Source organism: Coregonus clupeaformis, chromosome 1, assembly GCF_020615455.1.
Source record: "Coregonus clupeaformis isolate EN_2021a chromosome 1, ASM2061545v1, whole genome shotgun sequence".
NCBI classification, from domain to species: Eukaryota; Metazoa; Chordata; class Actinopteri; order Salmoniformes; family Salmonidae; genus Coregonus; species Coregonus clupeaformis.
In genome coordinates, this window is record NC_059192.1 from 10,979,850 (window position 1) to 11,001,821 (window position 21,972).

The window sequence follows — 21,972 nt, forward strand, 5'->3', positions numbered from 1 at the left end:
GTTCAAGCAAGAATCAAAACATCATTGTAAGCGTATGAGAACTCAAAAAACTTATTTTGTTTAGAATAAATATAAAAGTAAATCTAGGTTTTGTTGAATGGGCACAGATAGCGATGGCTTTCTTACTGCAGCCAAGAGTCGCGCGCATCTGTGCGTGACGTCAGTGTGTCATGTACTGGAAAGGGGTCTATAAGAAACAATAACTGGCGAATTCAGACTGGATGGTTTTAAAACAGTGTTCGAGTCTCTTGTCTTTATGTATCATTTTGCTGCCAAGAAAAAAAACATTTTGTTTAGCCTGCTTCATCGGTTAACGTCACAGCTCTTTCCTCATTCGAGTGTGGCGGCGGCGGTCAGAATCTGAAGAAAGATGAGCTAACGTTTTCCAGAGGCGGGCGGACAGCGAAATTGCGTGTGTGCCTGATTGTGGAGCAGTTTGGTAGGCAAGTCTTCGCTGGGTTCCAGGACAAGGCGGATGGTGGTATCCGTTTCTCGATGCTAGGTATGGATGAATTTGTCACCGATGAGGAAGAGCCATGGTACGACCAGCAAGATCTCGAATCTGGTAAGTAACGACGCATTCCTGGGAGCGCCGTTTGCAGCCAACCGCATCCCATATGTCAATGCACCGGGGAGCGGTTCGTTATTGGTGAGCTCAGATGTTCTTCCCAAACAAAGGCCTTTATGATGGAAGGCTTCTAGATAAGCATGCGAAGGTACATTTGTCCGTGCATCTTGACAAATAGAAATGGCAATGCCTTCGAAATGTGCAACCGCAGTTGAATATATTACTACTCTCTGACAACAATGCATTGAAGGGATTCCAAAGGCCTTTGTGACAGAGATGGGGAAAATCCGTTTCCCGCTGTTGTCACAATGTTGCAAGAAAAACCAAATACTCTACACAGTGGTCTGTTGGTAATTGTAAACAATGGGTTACAATGTTACATTGTAATAAGGAACAGAAAATATAAGTTAATAGATGTCGGCTGTCATCAATGCAATGCAATTGTTCTTTGTAGGTTGCAATAATGAGCAAGCTTACGTCAACTTCTTATGGCAAAGTCGCAACAACAAAAAAGGTGTTCAAAATGCATTTATTTGCACTAACATCCATTGTCTCATACAATGTTGCAGGCTAATTGACATTTGCAGCATTGACCTTTAGCTAACGCAAGTTGACCATCACCTTAGTGGAATATAACCTTTTAAGCCCAAAGGTTCAAAATGCAATCTTTGTTTAATTAACACATTGACCTCTTCACACCTCAGAAGACCAGCACAAGCTCTTCTTTTGTCCACAACCCGAACTATCTTACCTCTGGTCAAAGGGTTGGGGAGTAACTGATTGCATGTAATCTGTATACAGCCTAAAAAGCTTTTGAAAAACTAGATGATTACTTTTAATTTCAGAAAGGATGTTTGCAACAGCAACAAAAACATGACACCTTTCTGTTTCCTCAATGCCATTTAATTCAGCTTTGAAAAAAGGCACGTTTAAAGGAGTAGTTCACTCCTCTAAAAATAAAAATAAAATAAAAAATTCAACTTGATGTTAGACGGTTCCTCACCCTGAAAGTAGTCTATGGGCCAGGAGTAACTGTAATCCATGGTTCAGTTTTCTTTAAACAACCATTACAAACTTCAGCTAACTTTAGCCAGCGCTAGCTAAAAATCAATGGAAGTGATGGGGGCATGGCTTCCTATAGCACTTAACCTCGTTTATGCAGTCAATTAGGTTGTTTTGATTTCCTCATTCAAGCATGACATATTATGTTTTCCTTTTAGAATGTAGTGACTTTCAATGCCAGTAGACTGTCATGTCCATGTCCCCATAATTAAATAAACACTGAACATATCAGTTTAACATAATCAATAAGAAAGTGATTGGCTGGGACAAAGAGCGTACATGGGCCAACAAAGCCATGAAACATGCTTGACTTGCAGACTTGCAGATCCACTGGAATAGTTAATGAGCCAGATATTATTTTGCTGCCCACAACATTTCCCCACAATGCACCATAATTCACAGTATGCTGCTGTAAATATACAGGGTAATACAGTATTTACTGTAAAATTGTATAGTACAATTTTACAGCAGTGTAGTGGAACGCCATTGAACCCCCATAATGCATTGCTCTTTACAGTACTGTAATATATAATTACAGTAGCTAACTGTGAAACATATATAATTACAGTAGCTAACTGTGAAAGTGTTGCTGTAAATTTACAGCAATTTGTTACAGTGTACTGTTTTCAATCACAAGGCTATTCCCCAAATTATTATTGTAGTAGCCTATTCAACTACGGTCCAGTCCTTGTACATCACCTCCGTTCCACATTAATTATATGGGACCATATACCATTTGCAAAAGATAACCTGCTTCACCTGGACTATCTAGATTGTGTAAATGCCATCGTTCAGCGGAATCACTATTAGTCTGAATTCGATTTGTATTTTATTAGGGATCCCCATTAGTTCCTGCCAAAGCAGCAGCTACTCTTCCTGGGGTTTATTATGGATCCCCAGTAGTTCCTGCCAAAGCAGCAGCTACTCTTCCTGGGGTTTATTATGGATAATCCACTTTATACACACTGTACACACACTGTACACACACTGTACACACACTATATACACACTATACACACACTATACACACACTAGATACACACTATACACACACTGTACACACTATACACACACTATATACACACTATATACACACTATATACACACTATACACACTATACACACACTATACACACTATATACACACTATACACACTATATACACACTATATACACACTGTACACACACTATATACACACTATATACACACTATACACACACTATATACACACTATATACACACTATATACACACTATACACACTATATACACACTATACACACTATATACACACTGTACACACACTATATACACACTGTACACACACTGTACACACACTGTACACACACTATATACACACTATACACACACTATACACACACTAGATACACACTATACACACACTGTACACACTATACACACACTATATACACACTATATACACACTATATACACACTATACACACTATACACACACTATACACACTATACACACTATATACACACTATATACACACTGTACACACACTATACACACACTAGATACACACTATATACACACTATATACACACTATATACACACTGTACACACACTGTACACACACTATACACACATTATACACACTATACACACACTGTACACACACTATATACACACACTATACACACACTAGATACACACTATACACACACTAGATACACACTATACACACACTATACACACTATACACACACTGTACACACTATACACACACTAGATACACACTATACACACACTAGATACACACTATACACACACTGTACACACTATACACACACTATACACACACTATACACACTATATACACACACTATACACACTAGATACACACTATACACACACTATATACACACTATACACACACTGTACACACTATATACACACTATAAACACACTATACACACACACTATATACACACTATACACACTATATACACACACTATACACACTAGATACACACTATACACACACTATACACACTATACACACTATATACACACACTATACACACTAGATACACACTATACACACACTATATACACACTATACACACACTGTACACACTATATACACACTATACACACACTATACACACACACTATACACACACTATACACACTATATACACACTATACACACACTATACACACACTATACACACACTGTACACACTATATACACACTATAAACACACTATACACACACACTATATACACACTATACACACTATATACACACACTATACACACTATAAACACACTATACACACACACTATATACACACTATACACACTATATACACTATACACACAGTAGCGCTGTGAGAGGAGAGACCCGAGGATCAAAATAAAAGCTGATGTATTATCACTTTACTCAGAAAGAGGGAGAGTGAGGTAAAGGAAGAATGCAGTGTTGGAGAAAGAGAGAGACAGTAGAAGATAAAAGGATGATGACAGGATGAGAAATGAGAGAGAGAGGAGAGTGAGATCAAAAGAGAACAAGCCCCATCCCCCCTCTGCACCCAGCCTTCCTGGTGCAGCCTGTTTCCATCAGAGGTGCTATTTAGCCAGAAGATTTGGCAGATTGAGATGTACACTATATACACTATACACACGCTACACAGATTGAGATGTGGTAATAATCAGATTAAGAAGAGAAATTCAATGCTTAGCATCAAAGCAGGCATCTATTGATGCAACGAGGCGATTTGCAGTTCTATACCGTAAGGAATCAGCAAACGTGGTGCATCTACAATACAGACGCAGACGTTTCCATGCGTTCTAAGAACACTATATGAGGAGGAAAACATATCAATGATCGTGCTTTTCTATGGAGCCCTTTGTAAGACAGACCAAGGCTGGCTCTAGCCCAAAACGCTGAGCTGAAGCTATGTGGCCAGACCAGCTGAGGCCTGTTGGGACCTATTGGTTAGCAGAGTTGAGAGGGTTGTTATATATCATGTTCCTGCTGTTATTACAGCTTAGCAACGCTTCAAAAACCACCTCTCTACGGCTCTAAACACACATTCTGTTTCCTTGTTATCCTGCAGGCAACAATTTGTGTTGCATCATTTGTATAGAGAATTTGAGCTTACTATGGGATTGACTGCAGACTGTAGTGAAGTCGTACTGAAGGGGTTGGTCTGCTATACAGCCTTTCTGCAGAAAAGGAAAGTAGGTAGGAGAGAAGGAAGGAAGGAAGGAGAGAAGGAAGGAAGGAAGGAGAGAAGGAAGGAGAGAAGGAGAGAAGGAATGAAGGAAGGAAGGAAGGAAGGAAGGAAGGAAGGAGGACAAAACCGGTAGAGGCCCTGTTTTCCAGATTCCTGTGAATCCTATGGGCCCTGTTTTCCAGATTCCTATGAATCCTATGGGCCCTCTTTTCCAGATTCCTGTGAATCCTATGGGCCCTGTTTTCCAGATTCCTGTGAATCCTATGGGCCCTCTTTTCCAGATTCCTGTGAATCCTATGGGCCCTCTTTTCCAGATTCCTGTGAATCCTATGGGCCCTCTTTTCCAGATTCCTGTGAATCCTATGGGCCTTCTTTTCCAGATTCCTGTGAATCCTATGGGCCCTGTTTTCCAGATTCCTGTGAATCCTATGGGCCCTCTTTTCCAGATTCCTGTGAATCCTATGGGCCCTCTTTTCCAGATTCCTGTGAATCCTATGGGCCCTCTTTTCCAGATTCCTGTGAATCCTATGGGCCCTCTTTTCCAGATTCCAGGTCAGGCACATTCCAAACCAGGCGTGTTTCCTTTCACGTGTGCACACACACACACGAACACACACACACAAACGCACACACACATATGAACGCACACACACAGGTTACAGTTTTATTACAGTATTTCTGCAGCCAACAGTTCTGTGTCGTTTCAATGTTTGACTCCCCAGCACTAAGCCCCATCTGATCTGATTACAGGGCTCAGACAGTGGCTCTGATACCAAGACTGTACAGTGTGTGTGTGCCTGCCTGCCTGTGTGTGTGTGTGTGTGCTGTCAGTGGGTTGTGACAGGAGTGTGACCCTTCCCCTGAGGACAATATGTACCCTCTTCACTCTACCAAAGCGTTTCCCTCCGGTATGGATTCCATGCAGCCATTGTGGGTTCCTGCTTGGGCCCTCAAAAGGACATCCCCCAGTCAGTGTAACTGATCCTGCTAAAACATGAAAAAAGAAAACCATAGAATTGGCCTGATAGCCCATGCAGGAAATGCATACAATCCATTCCATTATGTCTCAGTCACTGGGTCTGGGTGGTGATGTCATCCTTTATGGGTCAGTTGACTTCCTGGTCTCCTTGTTTGGAGACAGTGGCCTGTTGAGGGTACTGGTTAGGATGTTTGATGCTGCAGAGAAGCACAGTGCTTGCCTCTCTCTCTCTCTCTCTCTCTCTCTCTCTCTCTCTCTCTCTCTCTCTCTCTCTCTCTCTCTCTCTCTCTCTCTCTCTCTCTCTCTCTCTCTCTCTCTCTCTCTCTCGCTCTCTCTCTCTCTCTCTCTCTCTCTCTCTCTGTAAAGTCTCTACTTAGCATCTAATTTGCATTCGTATGTGCTGTCCAGCATCCCAACTCTGGCTCATCACTGGTTCATGTGTGTACTCCGCATCGTCTGAGGCCCTGGGTTGCCCAAGAGGAGAATTTAGTTATTTTTAATGTCTGAAAATATCTCTCTTTGTTTTGATGTATGAGAGGGAGAGGGAGAGGGAGAGGGAGGTACCACTTGTAGTGTTGTCACGATACCAGCAAAAATATTCCACGGCAAAAAAAATAAGGTATACTGTATTAGCCAAAGTCACAGAATGGCACTTGATCCAGACAGATAAACTCAGCTACTGCTCTGTACAATCGTGCAGCATCGTTTTAGTTCAATATCGTTACATAATCATTTTTTTACGTCAACAGTTTTCAGAGACAGCCATGTATACATTAATGAATCAAGTGTACAATCGTTTTTTTATAATTGAAAATTAATATATATATTTTTTTTATTATTGTTTTAAAACACATCAAATCTGAGGGGGCATGTGCCCCTGTGCCTCCTATGGGCACCTCTGCTTGTACCAAACCGTTTTTCATGTTCTAGTGTCGATGTTTCGGTATACCGTGCAACACTACCAACTTGTGTTATTTCTACACTGCTAACCCAGCTTTTGTCTGTCTATGACAGGAATAATACGGCATTTATATTCACTAATATAGTTGATGTTGGTGGTCCCTCCCACAGTCCTATACGAATAAGCCCTATTCTATTCTATACACGGTCCCTTAGCCCCATTCTAACAAGCCCTATTCTATTCTATACACGGTCTCTTAGCCCCATTCTAAGAAGCCCTATTCTATTCTATACACGGTCTCTTAGCCCCATTCTAACAAGCCCTATTCTATTCTATACACGGTCTCTTAGCCCCATTCTAAGAAGCCCTATTCTATTCTATACACGGTCTCTTAGCCCCATTCTAACAAGCCCTATTCTATTCTATACACGGTCTCTTAGCCCCATTCTAACAAGCCCTATTCTATTCTATACACAGTCCCTTTGCCCCATTCTAACAAGCCCTATTCTATTCTATACACGGTCTCTTAGCCCCATTCTAACAAGCCCTATTCTATTCTATACACAGTCCCTTTGCCCCATTCTAACAAGCCCTATTCTGTTATACACGGTCCCTTTTCCCACTGCCCTATTCTAACGGAGCAGTGGGACAGCTCTGAAGCCACAGAACTAGAATGAGATTCTATTTCTATGGCTGATTGTTAGCGAGTTTAACCCATTGAGGAGTGACTTCTCAGTGTTCTTTTCCTGAACACTGTTGTTCAGTAATGATTGAATTGTCCATAGAATTTACATTTGAATGGGAATTAGCAGTCATGAAACATGAATCAGTTACGAAACGTTCAACGTAGGATTGAATGTGCTGTGCATAGTCCTCGAAGGGTCAACACCCATTCAGAGATACATGTGTAGTAGCGGAGGTCCCACAAGAGTTCATTAGCTGTGAGTGCTGCAGGCAAGTCTATGTATATGGCCCATGCTGGGGAGGAGCTGGCAGCAGCCTGACTTTCTCCTCATTAGTTGAATTGAGGGAAGACAGGACAAGACAGGACAAGACAGGACAAGACAGAGAGGAGACAGCATGGTTGAAAAGCAAGCGCTGGAACACAATGATGTGTGTGCAACAAATTCCCAAGGCTGTGTGTGTGTGTATATGTGGTGTGTGTGTGTGTATATGTGGTGTGTGTGTGTGTATGTGTGGTGTGTGTGTGTGTGTGTATGTGTGGTGTGTGTGTGTGTGTATATGGTGTGTGTGTGTGTGTATATGTGGTGTGTGTGTGTGTATATGTGGTGTGTGTGTGTGTGTGTGTGTATGTGTGGTGTGTGTGTGTGTATATGTGGTGTGTGTGTGTGTGTGTATGTGTGGTGTGTGTGTGTGTGTATATGTGGTGTGTGTGTGTGTGTATGTGTGGTGTGTGTGTGTGTGTGTACGTGTGGTGTGTGTGTGTGTATATGTGGTGTGTGTGTGTGTGTGTGTGTATGTGTGGTGTGTGTGTGTGTGTGTATATGTGGTGTGTGTGTGTGTGTATGTGTGTGTATATGTGGTGTGTGTGTGTATATGTGGTGTGTGTGTGTATATGTGTGTGTGTGTATATGTGGTGTGTGTGTGTGTGTGTATGTGTGTGTATATGTGGTGTGTGTGTGTGTATATGTGGTGTGTGTGTGTGTGTGTGTATGTGTGTGTATATGTGGTGTGTGTGTGTGTATATGTGGTGTGTGTGTGTGTGTGTATGTGTGTATATGTGGTGTGTGTGTGTGTATATGTGGTGTGTGTGTGTATGTGTGTATATGTGGTGTGTGTGTGTGTATATGTGGTGTGTGTGTGTGTATGTGTGAGAGAGCTTGCCATCTCTCCTGTCTGTTCTTTCTGTTTCTGAACACTCTTAAGAACAACAAGCATTCTGTGTTCAGTCTCATTGAAGGTCCGATTCTGATTAGAATGAACTCTGATTATCGACTGACTGAAGTATTGATCAGGCGATCACAGTGTTCATCACGCTCAACCTCAAGAGTTTAGCTGTCAGCTCAGTCTCTACAATGAGAGTGATGGTGTTTCCATTGAGTTGTTTGTTTTCCCTATCAGATATGACCACAGGTCCACAAAACGCAAAACGTATCTCGCTGCTGAGTCAGACCTGAAAATTTAGACTGTGAATCCTGCTGATTCACTATGAAGGCAGAATACAGTGCCTTCCACACCTGTTTGGTCCTAATGGCCCCACATCACCTTCTATTGCTTCACTACTAGAACAGTGTTCTTCAATCCTGTTCCATGGTGTACATGACTACACATTTTTATTCGAGCCCACACTCTGTTTGCATGTGAATACAATGCATAATCTAACAGCAATTTCATATCCTGTCACTTTCTACTATATACATCCCCTCCACCCTACTGCAGAGAGAGATACTGCATAATATATAGACTTTGTGGAGACGTGGTGTCTTGTCTTCTGATGATCTTGGCACACATCTCAGACCGTCACTGACAGAGATACAAGGGTCAAAACATCTCAGACCGTCACTGACAGAGATACAAGGGTCAAAACATCTCAGACCGTCACTGACAGAGATACAAGTGTCAAAACATCTCAGACCGTCACTGACAGAGATACAAGGGTCAGAACATCTCAGACCGTCACTGACAGAGATACAAGGGTCAGAACATCTCAGACCGTCACTGACAGAGATACAAGGGTCAGAACATCTCAGACCGTCACTGACAGAGATACAAGGGTCAGAACATCTCAGACCGTCACTGACAGAGATACAAGGGTCAGAACATCTCAGACCGTCACTGACAGAGATACAAGGGTCAGAACATCTCAGACCGTCACTGACAGAGATACAAGGGTCAGAACATCTCAGACCGTCACTGACAGAGATACAAGGGTCAAAGTAGGGGAGATAAATATTTAGGGAGAGACTTGGTCTTTCTAGCATTCTCTCTCTCTCTCTCGAATCCTCCCTTTATCTGTATCTCTCACTCCTTCTTTCTTTGGTTCCCTCTCTTTCTCTCTAGAATGAGCTTGTTCATCTCTGTGTATCTCAGGTGGAATGAAGAGGTAGAATGTTTTAACGTTTGATTGTTCTGTTTGCAGACGCTCTTAGAAGCCTTCTGGTACATAGAACTGTGATGTATTCCAAAGTGAATTAGCATGTTACAGTGTGAACAATGCTTTCTACTGTGGCTGTCATAGGGACGAGTGTAAACCTAAAAACTGCTTTTAGTATTTTCACTGGCATCATAGCTTTGGACTAGCGAAGGAAAATCTGTTCCTGATGCTACCTTATTTAGACAGTTTGTTACAGATCTTGCTCTCAAAACGTCAAATCTCTTTCTCTCCCCCCTCACTCCCTCAAACCTGTCTCCCTCTCCGTCTCCCATGGCCATCTCCATCCCTAAACTATCTCTCCCCCTCTCCTCTCCCTCCATCCCCCTCTCTCTCCCACCTTCCACGCCCCTCCATCTCTCTCCACCTCCCTCCCTCCCTCCCTCTCTCTCTCTCTCTCTTCCTCCTTCCGTCCCCCTCCATCTCTCTCCACCTCTCTCTCCCTCCTCCCTCCCTCCCACTCTCTCTCTAGACCTCCATCTGGCAGCAGAGCTTGGGAAGACTCTGTTGGAGAGGAACAAAGAGCTGGAGGATTCTCTACAGCAGATATACATCACCAATGAGGAACAGGTGCAGGAAATCGAGGTAGGAGGGCCAAGTCTCAAAAGCTTCATGGATGCATCTCAAGTAGTCTAACCTCTTAACGTAACCTCTACCCACATCCAGGGGTTATAACCAAAATTATTTTCCAATCGTTTCGTTATGAACAGAAATATTTTTTTTTTCAATCCGTTCCACTGATCCGACAAGCAAAATAAGGTTCTAAACCGGTTCAAACCCCAAAAAAGTTTCCTTTCTGTTTTTTTTTTACAGTTAGCTCGACATTAAATTACTTTACCAATGGATAGAGCCGCTTGCTATGGAGCGGGCAAGCTATGGACATGCATTGAAACTTTGCGGATGAGGAGAGTGCTGGGCATGAAGAGCTGGGCCTCTTGTTGTTATCACAGACATGATCTGAATTAGCCCCACAGAATTATGCCTACGGAGGAGCGGCTTCTATGAAGGAACTTTGAATGTGTTTGATCTTCAGAGAGTTGGCTTTAACCAACGTTGGACCAGAGCTAGCCCTTGGTCACGACTCTCAGTTACGTTACACATAATGCCGCCTAGAGTTTTCGAGAGCTAAACCGAGAGCTAGCTAACAAACTAGCTTGTGTGTGCAGAGCGGCACCAGAATAAACATTAAAATACGTCTTACCTTTCTGTAGATAATAAATCCAAACGTGAAACGTGATAACTGTAGTATCCTTAACCAGCATTGAAAAGGTTAATCCATTCTTCTCTCCCTAGTTTCTGTATCACGCCTATACATCAGTAGTTACAGTAGACTATGTATGCTTCGGATGGAGGGGGAGAGGCAGGTAGCCTACACACACTGGGAAAGATTTTCAGCGGGCGGGCAGGCAGGCACTGGGATACGTTTCAGAGTGACAGGGAGGGCTTTGCATAGGTGTTTTGTTGCGTTTTTTTGTGGGACTGGAAAAAAAACGTCCAGAATGTAAAAGTACATTATTAACCGGTTCCCATGCTTTTAAAATGAAGGTTCTGTTCCGGGACAGTATAGATCACTTTTGTTCTGGTTCTGTTCCTCGTAAAATGATGTTATTTTCCGGTTTTCGGTTCTGTTCCCTGAACCAGTTCCAAACCCTGCCCACATCTCAACAGTCTAAACTCTAACGTAACCTCTACCCATAAGTTAGGTGTAGATTGGATAACAATCTACCTGTTGACTAAGCAGAGTCAGGTGATGTAGGATGTTGGCTCTTCCCTGCTGTGGTGGGTGGGTTAAGGCCATCGGGCTGTGGACTACCTAATACCTCAGGTTTTATCATTAGAAAACCCTTTTGTAATTATGTTAGCACAGCTGAAAACTGTTGTGCTGATTAAAGAAGCAATAAAACTGACCTTCTTGAGAATAGTTGAGTATCTGGAGCATCAGCAATTGTGGGTTCGATTACAGGCTCAAAATGTCCAGAAACAAATAACTTTCTTCCAAAACTCGTCAGTCTATTCTTGTTCTGAGAAATGAAGGCTATTCCATGCGAGAAATTGCCAAGAAACTGAAGATCTCGTACAACGCTGTTCTGTGAAGGGAGTAGTACACAGCGTTGTACGAGATCTTCAGTTTTCAGCTGTGCTAACATAATTGCAAAAGGGTTTTCTAATGATAAACTTGGATTAGCAAACACAACATGCCACTGGAACACAGGACTGATGGTTGCTGATAATGGGCCTCTGTACGCCTATGTAGATATTCCATAAAAAATCAGCCGTTTCCAGCTACAATAGCCATTTACAACATGAACAATGTCTACACTGTATTTCCGATCAATTTGATGTTATTTTAATGGACAAAAAAAAATTGCTTTTCTTTCGAAAACAAGGAAATGTCTAAGTCACCCCAAACTTTTGAACGGTAGTGTGTATGTATATGAGTGTACAGGATATAAACACACTGTATGTCTCTCTGTGCAGTACCTGGCCAAGCAGCTGGAGGTGCTGAGGGCTATGAATGAGCAGCATGCTAAGGTGTACGAGCAGCTAGACGGGACAGCCAGAGAACTAGAGCTCACCAACCATTCCCTAATACTGGACAGCAAGGCCTCGCAACACAAGATAGAGAGGTGAGCTGGACGGATGCACAGTGTCACACGCACGCGCGTACACGATACTAACCCTTTTCCTCTTTTCCCTGGTTCTCCCAGGTTGACAGGGACCATCGAGACCCTGCAGACCCAGGTGGAGTCTCTCTCTGGGCAGGTGGAACAGCTCCACTCCCTGGAGCAGCTCAGGGTCCGGAGGGAGAAGAGGGAACGACGCAAGACCATCGCCTCCTTCCCCTGCCTCAGGGAACTCTGCACTGCACCCAAGTGAGGGCTCGTAGCAATCACACTCACATCTTTGGTTATTGGATGTCAAGGTCTCTAGAGGAGCTTTGTAGGAGGATGCTTGACTCATATTGCGCTTGTCTGTCTGCGGCAGGTACATGTAAAGCCGGGTGTACACTACACGATTTTGGCCCCGATTTAGCTGTCCCAGACAAGGTTTTGAGATCGGAGACAGAATCCCCATGTCGTTGCCTACTCGGGGCGCGCGGCCTTCACCGACGCTCGTTTAATGTGAGCGGGTCAGAGACACAATCTGAGGGCTACCGATCCCATCTTTGAGCAGCATCAGACGTCCCGATATTTTCAAACGTTTAATTTTATCGGCACAAATTCCGCAATGTTCTTGTAGTGTGCGATGTACAACGACAAGTTGAGAACGGTGATCAGCAGTAGCCAATTAGAGCTCGCCAGAGAAGAAGCCAGTGAGATGATGACGTTGTTTCCCATGACCCAGAATGTGTAGACTCCTGAGCAGGAACGATGACCAGTACTAGTATGCGTTTGTACTTGCCTTTTAACCAAAGTGTCAAATCGTTACAGCGCTGAAGTGCACAAGCAATGTTGTTCAACTCAAAATGTTGGCTAAATATTTCAACTCTGTGTGGCAGGTGTGAATGTCTGACTGAAAACGTTTGAGGCTGCTTTGTTCTAGCTATGTTAACAATCTAATCACGTCATTGTTTTCGCCAGACAGTGTGGCGGTATCGAGAATCCTCACGACGAAGTGAAGAATCTTGTAGTGTGTGACGCCCGTCTATGTCACATCGCTTAGTCGGCAAGACAAAAAAAACGACAGGAAAGACGGTGGTTTAATGTGAGAGGCTCATTGATGTTAGGGTTTTGTCCTCCCGGCTTAACTTAGCTGATATTGTGTGTAACTGTGTGTCTCTCTATGTCTGTCTGTCCGTCAGGTATGAGGATGGGTTTGTGGTGGGCCGCTCAGACAGCTTCACCTCAGAGTCGAAGCGCCAGCCAGCAGAGGAGGAGAACGAGCGTCTGAGAGAGGCGGTGTCGGCACTGCGCTCTGCCGTGAGGGCGGAGCGGGGTCGCAGGGAGGGGGCGGAGAGAGAGTGTCACGTCCTCCTGGGGGAGTTCTCTCGTCTGGAGTCACGTGTGCTGGTCAGAATCACTCCTATCTGAACTCCATTTAATCTTCATTCCAAAAGGAGTGCCTCCATTTTTTTAGTGGTTGCATGTTCTACTAAGTCTGTTCAATCCAATTGTCATGATTTAACTGGATTAGAACCCAAATGCAGACAAGTACACCAAGCCAGAGAAGGTTTAACAGGTTTATTTACAATGTTCAAAAAGTCCAGGTTTCCAGTAATAGGGGAAGAGCAAGTCCAGGTTACAGGGAGGGTAACAGATCCAGGTCAGGGCAGGTGTGGTACCGTAATGTCCTAGTGTCCGTGGTGAGTCCAAAAGGGAGGTCCGGTAGTGGGGAGCAGGATGGTGGTGGCAGGAGTGAAGCGGAGGCAGAAGTCAGGTTCCCATAATCTGTGGCACAGGAGAAAAGTAAATAGAACAGGCCAAAAACACAAAGAGCGAAAACAAACAGGTTGAGTCGGCAGCGAGACTAACATGGTCGTCTTGACTATGATCTGACGATGAGTGGAAAGTTTGACCGGGTCTTAAAGGCTGAGGTGATTATGGTGAATGAGCTGCAGCTGGAACCCTGACTCCCGCACACCAGACTTCACTCCTGCAATCAAGGACAGACAGAGGGGAGGGGGAGAGCAGAGAGAGAGCTACCTAGCAGCAGTAGGCCTAACACCAATGAGTGATACTGATACTTGTTCCTAACTTAAATATAGCAGGGCTCCTAACTCCCTTTTTTTCTGGGAGAATAAAAATATTAAGTGATTGGTTTATTGACTGTCTGACTGACTGATTGATTCATTGACTCATTGATTGATTGACAGGGTGCGGAGAGCTGCCAGGCACGGGTTCGTGAACTAGAGGCAGAGCTCCAGGAACTCCAGCAGCTCCGACGGGCGAGGACCCTCCTCCTGAGCAGCGAGGACGACGGCGTGGGCTTCACCCAGACCCTCCTCAACAACACCCCCGAAACAGACACCCTGGAGGGGGAGGGGGGAGAGGTGGGTGGAGGACGAGGGGAGCAGGGCGAGGGGGGAAGAGGCTTAGGCGGAGAGTCGTTACCTGACTCCAGCCCCGTCAGGAAGAGCTGCAGCGACACGGCGCTGAACGCCATCGTGGCCAGGGACGCGTCCGGGAAGAGAAGAGGGAGCTACGCCATCCACGCCAACAGCGTCCGTAAGAGAGGGATGTCCATCCTGAGGGAGGTGGACGAGCAGTACCACGCTCTGCTGGAGAAGTACGAGGAGCTGTTAGGGAAGTGCCGGCGCCACGAGGAGTCCCTGTGCCACGCGGGGGTGCAGACCTCGCGCCCCGTTTCCAGGGACCCCTCCATGAAGGACTGTGCCATGGGCCCCACCCCTGCACCCCCGCCCTCCCCCACCCAGTCCCCCTCCACCCCCGAGGCCATGGAGAGCATCAGTAAGCAGGTGGAGGCGGTGGATAAACGACTGGGCCAGAACACGCCAGAGTACAAAGCTCTGTTCAAGGAGATCTTCTCTCGTATTCAGAAGACCAAGATGGACATCAAAGCTACCAAAGCTACCAAATCCCCCAAAGCCAGCAAGTTTGGCAAGTCCAGCAAATAAATGATGATACTGGATTGGTTTGGTAGTGCAGTGCAGTGCTTTTTCCATGCTCAAAGCGCTTGAGATTAGAGGAGGAACTTGCCTCATACTCTACCGATGTGTAGTACTCATGAGTAGGCTTCTGTATGGGGTCTGGTCTCCTTCTGCTTCACAAGAGGCTACTGATGGGAGAACGGCTCATAATAATGGCCGGAACGGCGCAAATGGAATGGCATCAAACTACTGGAAACCATGGAAACCATGTGTTTGATGTATTTGTTACCATTCCACTGATTCCGCTCCAGCCATTAGAACACTCCCGTTCTCCCCAACTAAGGAACCTCCTGTGGTCTGCTTCTTTTACTACACTGCTCAAAAAAATTAAGGGAACACTAAAATAACACATCCTAGATCTGAATGAATGAAATAATCTTATTAAATACTTTTTTCTTTACATAGTTGAATGTGCTGACAACAAAATCACACAAAAATTATCAATGGAAATCAAATGTATCAACCCATGGAGGTCTGGATTTGGAGTCACCCTCAAAATTAAAGTGGAAAACCACACTACAGGCTGATCCAACTTTTATGTAATGTCCTTAAAACAAGTCAAAATGAGGCTCAGTAGTGTGTGTGGCCTCCACGTGCCTGTATGACCTCCCTACAACGCCTGGGCATGCTCCTGATGAGGTGGCGGATGGTCTCCTGAGGGATCTCCTCCCAGACCTGGACTAAAGCATCCGCCAACTCCTGGATAGTCTGTGGTGCAACGTGGCGTTGGTGGATGGAGCGAGACATGATGTCCCAGATGTGCTCAATTGGATTCAGGTCTGGGGAACGGGCGGGCGTCCATAGCATCAATGCCTTCCTCTTGCAGGAACTGCTGACACACTCCAGCCACATGAGGTCTAGCATTGTCTTGCATTAGGAGGAACCCAGGGCCAACCGCACCAGCATATGGTCTCACAAGGGGTCTGAGGATCTCATCTCGGTACCTAATGGCAGTCAGGCTACCTCTGGCGAGCACATGGAGGGCTGTGCGGCCCCCCAAAGAAATGCCACCCCACACCATGACTGACCCACCGCCAAACCGGTCATGCTGCAGGCAGCAGAACGTTCTCCACGGCGTCTCCAGACTCTGTCACGTCTGTCACGTGCTCAGTGTGAACCTGCTTTCATCTGTGAAGAGCACAGGTCGCCAGTGGCGAATTTGCCAATCTTGGTGTTCTCTGACAAATGGCAAATGTCCTGCACGGTGTTGGGCTGTAAGCACAACCCCCACCTGTGGACGTCGGGCCCTCATACCACCCTCATGGAGTCTGTTTCTGACCATTTGAGCAGACACATGCACATTTGTGGCCTGCTGGAGGTCATTTTGCAGGGCTCTGGCAGTGCTCCCCCTGCTCCTCCTTGCACAAAGGCGGAGATAGCAGTCCTGCTGCTGGGTTGTTGCCCTCCTACGGCCTCCTCCACGTCTCCTGATGTACTGGCCTGTCTCCTGGTAGCGCCTCCATGCTCTGGACACTACGCTGACAGACACAGCAAACCTTCTTGCCACAGCTCGCATTGATGTGCCATCCTGGATGAGCTGCACTACCTGAGCCACTTGTGTGGGTTGTAGACTCCGTCTCATGCTACCACTAGAGTGAAAGCACCGCCAGCATTCAAAAGTGACCAAAACATCAGCCAGGAAGCATAGGAACTGAGAAGTGGTCTGTGGTCATCACCTGCAAAACCAGTCCTTTATTGGGGGTGTCTTGCTAATTGCCTATAATTTCCACCTGTTGTCTATTCCATTTGCACAACAGCATGTGAAATGTATTGTCAATCAGTGTTTCTTCCTAAGTGGACAGTTTGATTTCACAGAAGTGTGATTGACTTGGAGTTATATTGTGTTGTTTAAGTGTTCCCTTTATTTTTTTGAGCAGTGTAGATAACAATTGAACAATATGCTACTTAAACCAATCTACTACTAATGCTATATGCTATTAGCACCTGCCTACCTTTACCGGTGATATCTAACACGTTCTTTCAGCTGCCTTTTCCTACCGTTACACAGGTTACACAGGTATGATAACTGTCACCCACAACTTGTTGGACATGGACATCGATTTAATGGCGAGAAGGTGGAGAAAAAAAACAGGAAAATATGCGTACTTTCTTTATGAAACACCATTTTCCACCACCATGCTAGAGTGGCTAATGCAACTTCCTGATGTTGCGCCCCGCGTCCAGCCAAGGGTAAACATTTGAGGCATTAGCCACTTTAGCATGGTGCTAGTCCATAACTCCAACCACCTTTCCTTATTATCATGAATGTTATAGTGTACGTTGCATTACTTTTACTTATGTACGTGAAATACTCACATTGTAATGCCATACCACATGGGAAAACCTGCAGTATACAGGAAATATAGTTTTATTATTACGTGTTTTACCTTTCCATTATTTCTCTATGTTCTGTGCAGGCTTTTGTCCCAGCCCAGCATTCAGGTATACTGCTGGGCTGGGACAAAAAGCCTGCACAGCCTGAAGCTCTTCAGTGCAAGGAGATAATGACACTGTGTGATAGCAATGGTAAAATAAAATGTTCTATATTCTAATAAGAGACAACAAAATGAAGCGGTTTACATGTCCACCCTTCCCAATGGGGACTCACTCAGTAGTGGACATCCATCCTTCAGTATTCCAAAATGGAACATTCTGACTCTGTCCTTTGAAGGCTCCTTGGCTTTCTCTGCACTGTAATGTTTTACTGATTGCACTTAAAAAAAAAAAAAAAAAGTCTGCCGCCTCATTTCTTATTATTGCTTGTGTATTTATTCCATTATTGTGTGTGTCTGTGAGCATTTATTCATAATAACAGCACTTATCTGCCAAGGTGCCTATATGTGATTGTATTAATGATTGATAGGCTATATCTTTAGAATGAAAATCAAGTCATATTTGGTTTTTATTTATCTACTCGACCTTTATCATTCAGATGAATGAGCATATTAGTTCGCCTTCGGCACCACAGGTTTTGTCATTGTAGTAAGCCACAGTAGCTCTCTCTCTCATTGAACTAAAAGTCATTATTGTTGTGGCACTCTGTATCATTGACTAACTTGTCTGCTCTGTGCAATTAAAGCATTGGAATGAAAATATATCTTTGTGGATTTTGTGATATTACTCTGAAAATGTATATTGATGGTTAATTAATTGATTAATTGGCTGGTGGAGCCACACACAGGGTCAAGTTTGTCCGATTTTCATTCACCCGCCCCGACGATCCCCGAGCCTTCCACCAAGGGGCGCTATTGACCAGGCCAACGGCGTCTACCTTGTCATATAACTATATTATTTCACCCGTCTTTAGTTATATTTACAGTGTTTAGCTGCACACACTCACTCCAGCACAGCGAGCCACTGAGCAGAAGAAAAAAAATATTCAATCAGAGTTCGTAAACCCAGAGGCCCAACATCGCGAGACTTCCGTGAACGCTTTTGCGAAGCAGACACGGCAGAACAGACCAGGGTTTGGTGTTTGAGAAGTCAATGAGAAATATAACAATTATTCCTTAGTTGTTACATTTTCTAGCTAATGTCTTAAGTAGCTGAACATGTTATTACTCCAACCTCGTGAAAGTGACAAACTGACACGTTTTAATTTTCCATAGAACTGCTTTATATCGAAGGAGTGCCACTGAAGACGGCGCGATACGACCTTTAGACCCGATTACGTGTTTCTGCGCATGAGCTCAGCTAGTCAAGGTCGCCATGACATCTCCTAAAGGCGTGATTTCTATCTTGATATTAAACCAGCTTTAATTCCATGTTCAATAGTAGTAACCTTTACTTATCCGAAATGGAACTTTCTATCTACATAGACCGCGTGGCCTAATGGATAAGGCGTCTGACTTCGGATCAGAAGATTGAGGGTTCGAGTCCCTTCGTGGTCGCATTTTACTGAATCGTACGCAATATGAGACCAATAAACGAATCGTGGAGTTTGCACGAAACTTAACAACACTTATGTCTTGTTTGATAAATAGTGGTGGCAAATATGCAGCTAGCTACGTTCATTGGAATGCGAAAGTGTCAGGGATTGACAGTAGCCAGATTCAGCCTAATTTAATACGTAAACAAGTTAAATGTTCAAATTTCTCATACTGTACACGGCCGCATAGCGTTTGTAGATTTTATTGCACAGTTGCGGTAGCTAGTGACTACCGCACCGAGTGCACCCTCACTTTCGCATTCCTGTCGTACAGTGTGGGCGTATCTCGCTAGATCTATAAATGTAACTGCGTTGCACTTTCATAGCATAGGCAGCAGAGTGGCGCAGCGGAAGCGTGCTGGGCCCATAACCCAGAGGTCGATGGATCGAAACCATCCTCTGCTAGTTTTTTCTTCCCGTTCACGCAGAATCCGATGTCAATGCTCATTCATTGAATAGCATTTACTTTTAATTTATAGACAAATACTGTGACAGCAATCAACTCATGTATACAAAAACTCAACATAGATGTTTTATACTTTCAAACAAATAAAGTGTTAATGTATTGATTATGTGAGAAAATAGACACAAAGCATGTTTCGCTTCTTACTGTGTCCATTTGGGGTCCGGCCCTCAGTCGGAAATCTGCTCCTCTAGTCTGTTTGACCACTGAGCGCAGCATCTTCTGTTTCAGTCTCTCCTTATTCCTCTTCTCTAACCTGATCAAAACACATACAGTACCAGTCAAAGTTTTGCACACACCTACTCATTCCAGGGTTTTTCTTTATTTGTACTATTTTCTACATCTTAGAATAATAGTGAAGACATCAAAACTATGAAATAACACATATGGAATCATGTTATAACCAAAAAAGTGTTAAACAAATCAAAATAAATGTTATATTTGAGATTCTTCAAAGTAGCCACTCTTTGCCTTGATGACAGCTTTGCACACTCTTGGCATTTTCTCAACCAGCTTCACCTGCTTTTCCAACTGTCTTGAAGGAGTTCCCACATATGCTGAGCACTTGTTGGCTGCTTTTCCTTCACTCTGCGGTCCAACTCATCCCAAACCATCTCAATTGGGTTGAGGTCGGGTGATTGTGGAGGCCAGGTCATCTGATGCAGCACTCCATCGCTCTCCTTCTTGGTCAAATAGCCCTTACACAGCCTGGAGGTGTGTTGGCTCATTGTCCTGTTGAAAAACAAATGATAGTCCCACTAAGCGCAAACCAGATGGGATGGCGTATTGCTGCAGAATGCTGTGGTAGCCATGCTGGTTAAGTGTGCCTTGAATTGATCTTCGACCATGAAGGCCTGATTCACGCAGTCTCCTCTGAACAGTTGATGTTGAGATGTGTCTGTTACTTGAACTCTGTGAAGCATTTATTTGGGCTGCAATTTCTGAGGCTGGTAACTCTAATGAACTTATTCTCTGCAGCAGAGGTAACTCTGGGTCTTCCTTTCCTGTGGCGGTCCTCATGAGAGCCAGTTTCATCATAGCGTTTGATGGTTTTTGCGAATGCAAAATTTTCCGTATTGACTGACCTTCATGTCTTAAAGTAACGATGGACTGTCGTTTCTCTTTGCTTATTTGAGCTGTTCTTGCCATAATATGGACTTGGTCTTTTACCAAATAGGGCTATTTTCTGTATACCACCCCTATCTTGTTACAACACAACTGATTGGCTCAAACGCATTAAGAAGGAAAGAAATTCCACAAATTAACTTTTAACAAGAATCTCAAATATAAAATATATTTTGATTTGTTTAACACTTTTTTGGTTACTACATGATTCCATGTGTTATTTCTTAGTTTTGATGTCAAAATAAAGAAAAACCCTGGAATGAGTAGGCGTGTCCAAACTTTTGACTAGTACTATATGTGAAAACAAACCTTTGCTTTGGTGCTGACTACGAACACAGACAGACAGTCACAATACCATTTCAAAAAGGCTCATATACTGACTGTAGGAAACAATGTTTTCAGCTCACTCCAAGTTACATTACATGGGTAGTGTGATGTACAGGTATGTGAATAGTAATGATGATGATGTTACCTTTGTTAAAATGCTGACCTGGACCCCTGCTTCGGCTGTAGGATACTGTGAGACGGTCTATCAAACAGACAGCGTAAAATAAAAAGATCTGTGTATTTACGTGTACAGCGCACATATATTCATATGGGTGAAAAGGTAAATAACCATTTAATTTTGCTAATGTATAGTTTGGTAATTATACTCACCAACTGGACTGTTCACATGTCCATCCTGCATCAGATATAGACATTCATTTAAAAATCGAATCGATCAGTAACTGCATAACTACTCACCGTAAGCATCACTCCAAGCACCTCCACAACACAACACACTGTCTTTGTTGAACTAGCTACAGCTTGTGTCTTGTAGGCTACATTCCAGCAAGACATCTTGATAATGAGTTACTGGTATGTGTTACAAATTCATTTATAGACAGCTCAATGCATTTACACTTGATGCATTCACCTAGCTTGTACGACAGTAGATACACTATATATACAAATGTATGTGGACACCCCTTCAAATTAGTGGATTTGGCTATTTCTGCCACACCCGTTGCTGAC

The 21,972-nt window shown here is 43.9% G+C and overlaps 1 protein-coding gene and 1 non-coding gene across 2 annotated transcripts; both read left to right on the forward strand.

Moving 5' to 3' along the window:
- Nucleotides 1-50: 50 nt before the first annotated feature.
- LOC121559799 (cerebellar degeneration-related protein 2-like) lies at nucleotides 51-15,819 on the forward strand. The gene is made up of 6 exons (XM_045224028.1): nucleotides 51-565; nucleotides 10,307-10,419; nucleotides 12,313-12,461; nucleotides 12,543-12,707; nucleotides 13,637-13,844; nucleotides 14,648-15,819. Exons 1-6 carry the CDS (start codon nucleotides 496-498, stop codon nucleotides 15,407-15,409), a joined length of 1,467 nt encoding a protein of 488 aa, XP_045079963.1. The 5' UTR covers nucleotides 51-495; the 3' UTR covers nucleotides 15,410-15,819.
- A 3,440-nt stretch (nucleotides 15,820-19,259) lies between these two features.
- trnar-ucg lies at nucleotides 19,260-19,332 on the forward strand. The gene has a single exon. It is a non-coding gene; the product is annotated as a tRNA-Arg (tRNA).
- Nucleotides 19,333-21,972: the final 2,640 nt, after the last annotated feature.

Coding starts and splice junctions, on each gene's coding strand:
- LOC121559799 (XM_045224028.1), top strand. CDS start 496: ATGCTAGGTATGGATGAATTTGTCACCGATGAGGAAGAGCCATGGTAC. Junction 12,462..12,542: donor TCGCAACACAAGATAGAGAG/GTGAGCTGGACG, acceptor TGGTTCTCCCAG/GTTGACAGGGACCATCGAGA. Junction 13,845..14,647: donor GTCTGGAGTCACGTGTGCTG/GTCAGAATCACT, acceptor ATTGATTGACAG/GGTGCGGAGAGCTGCCAGGC.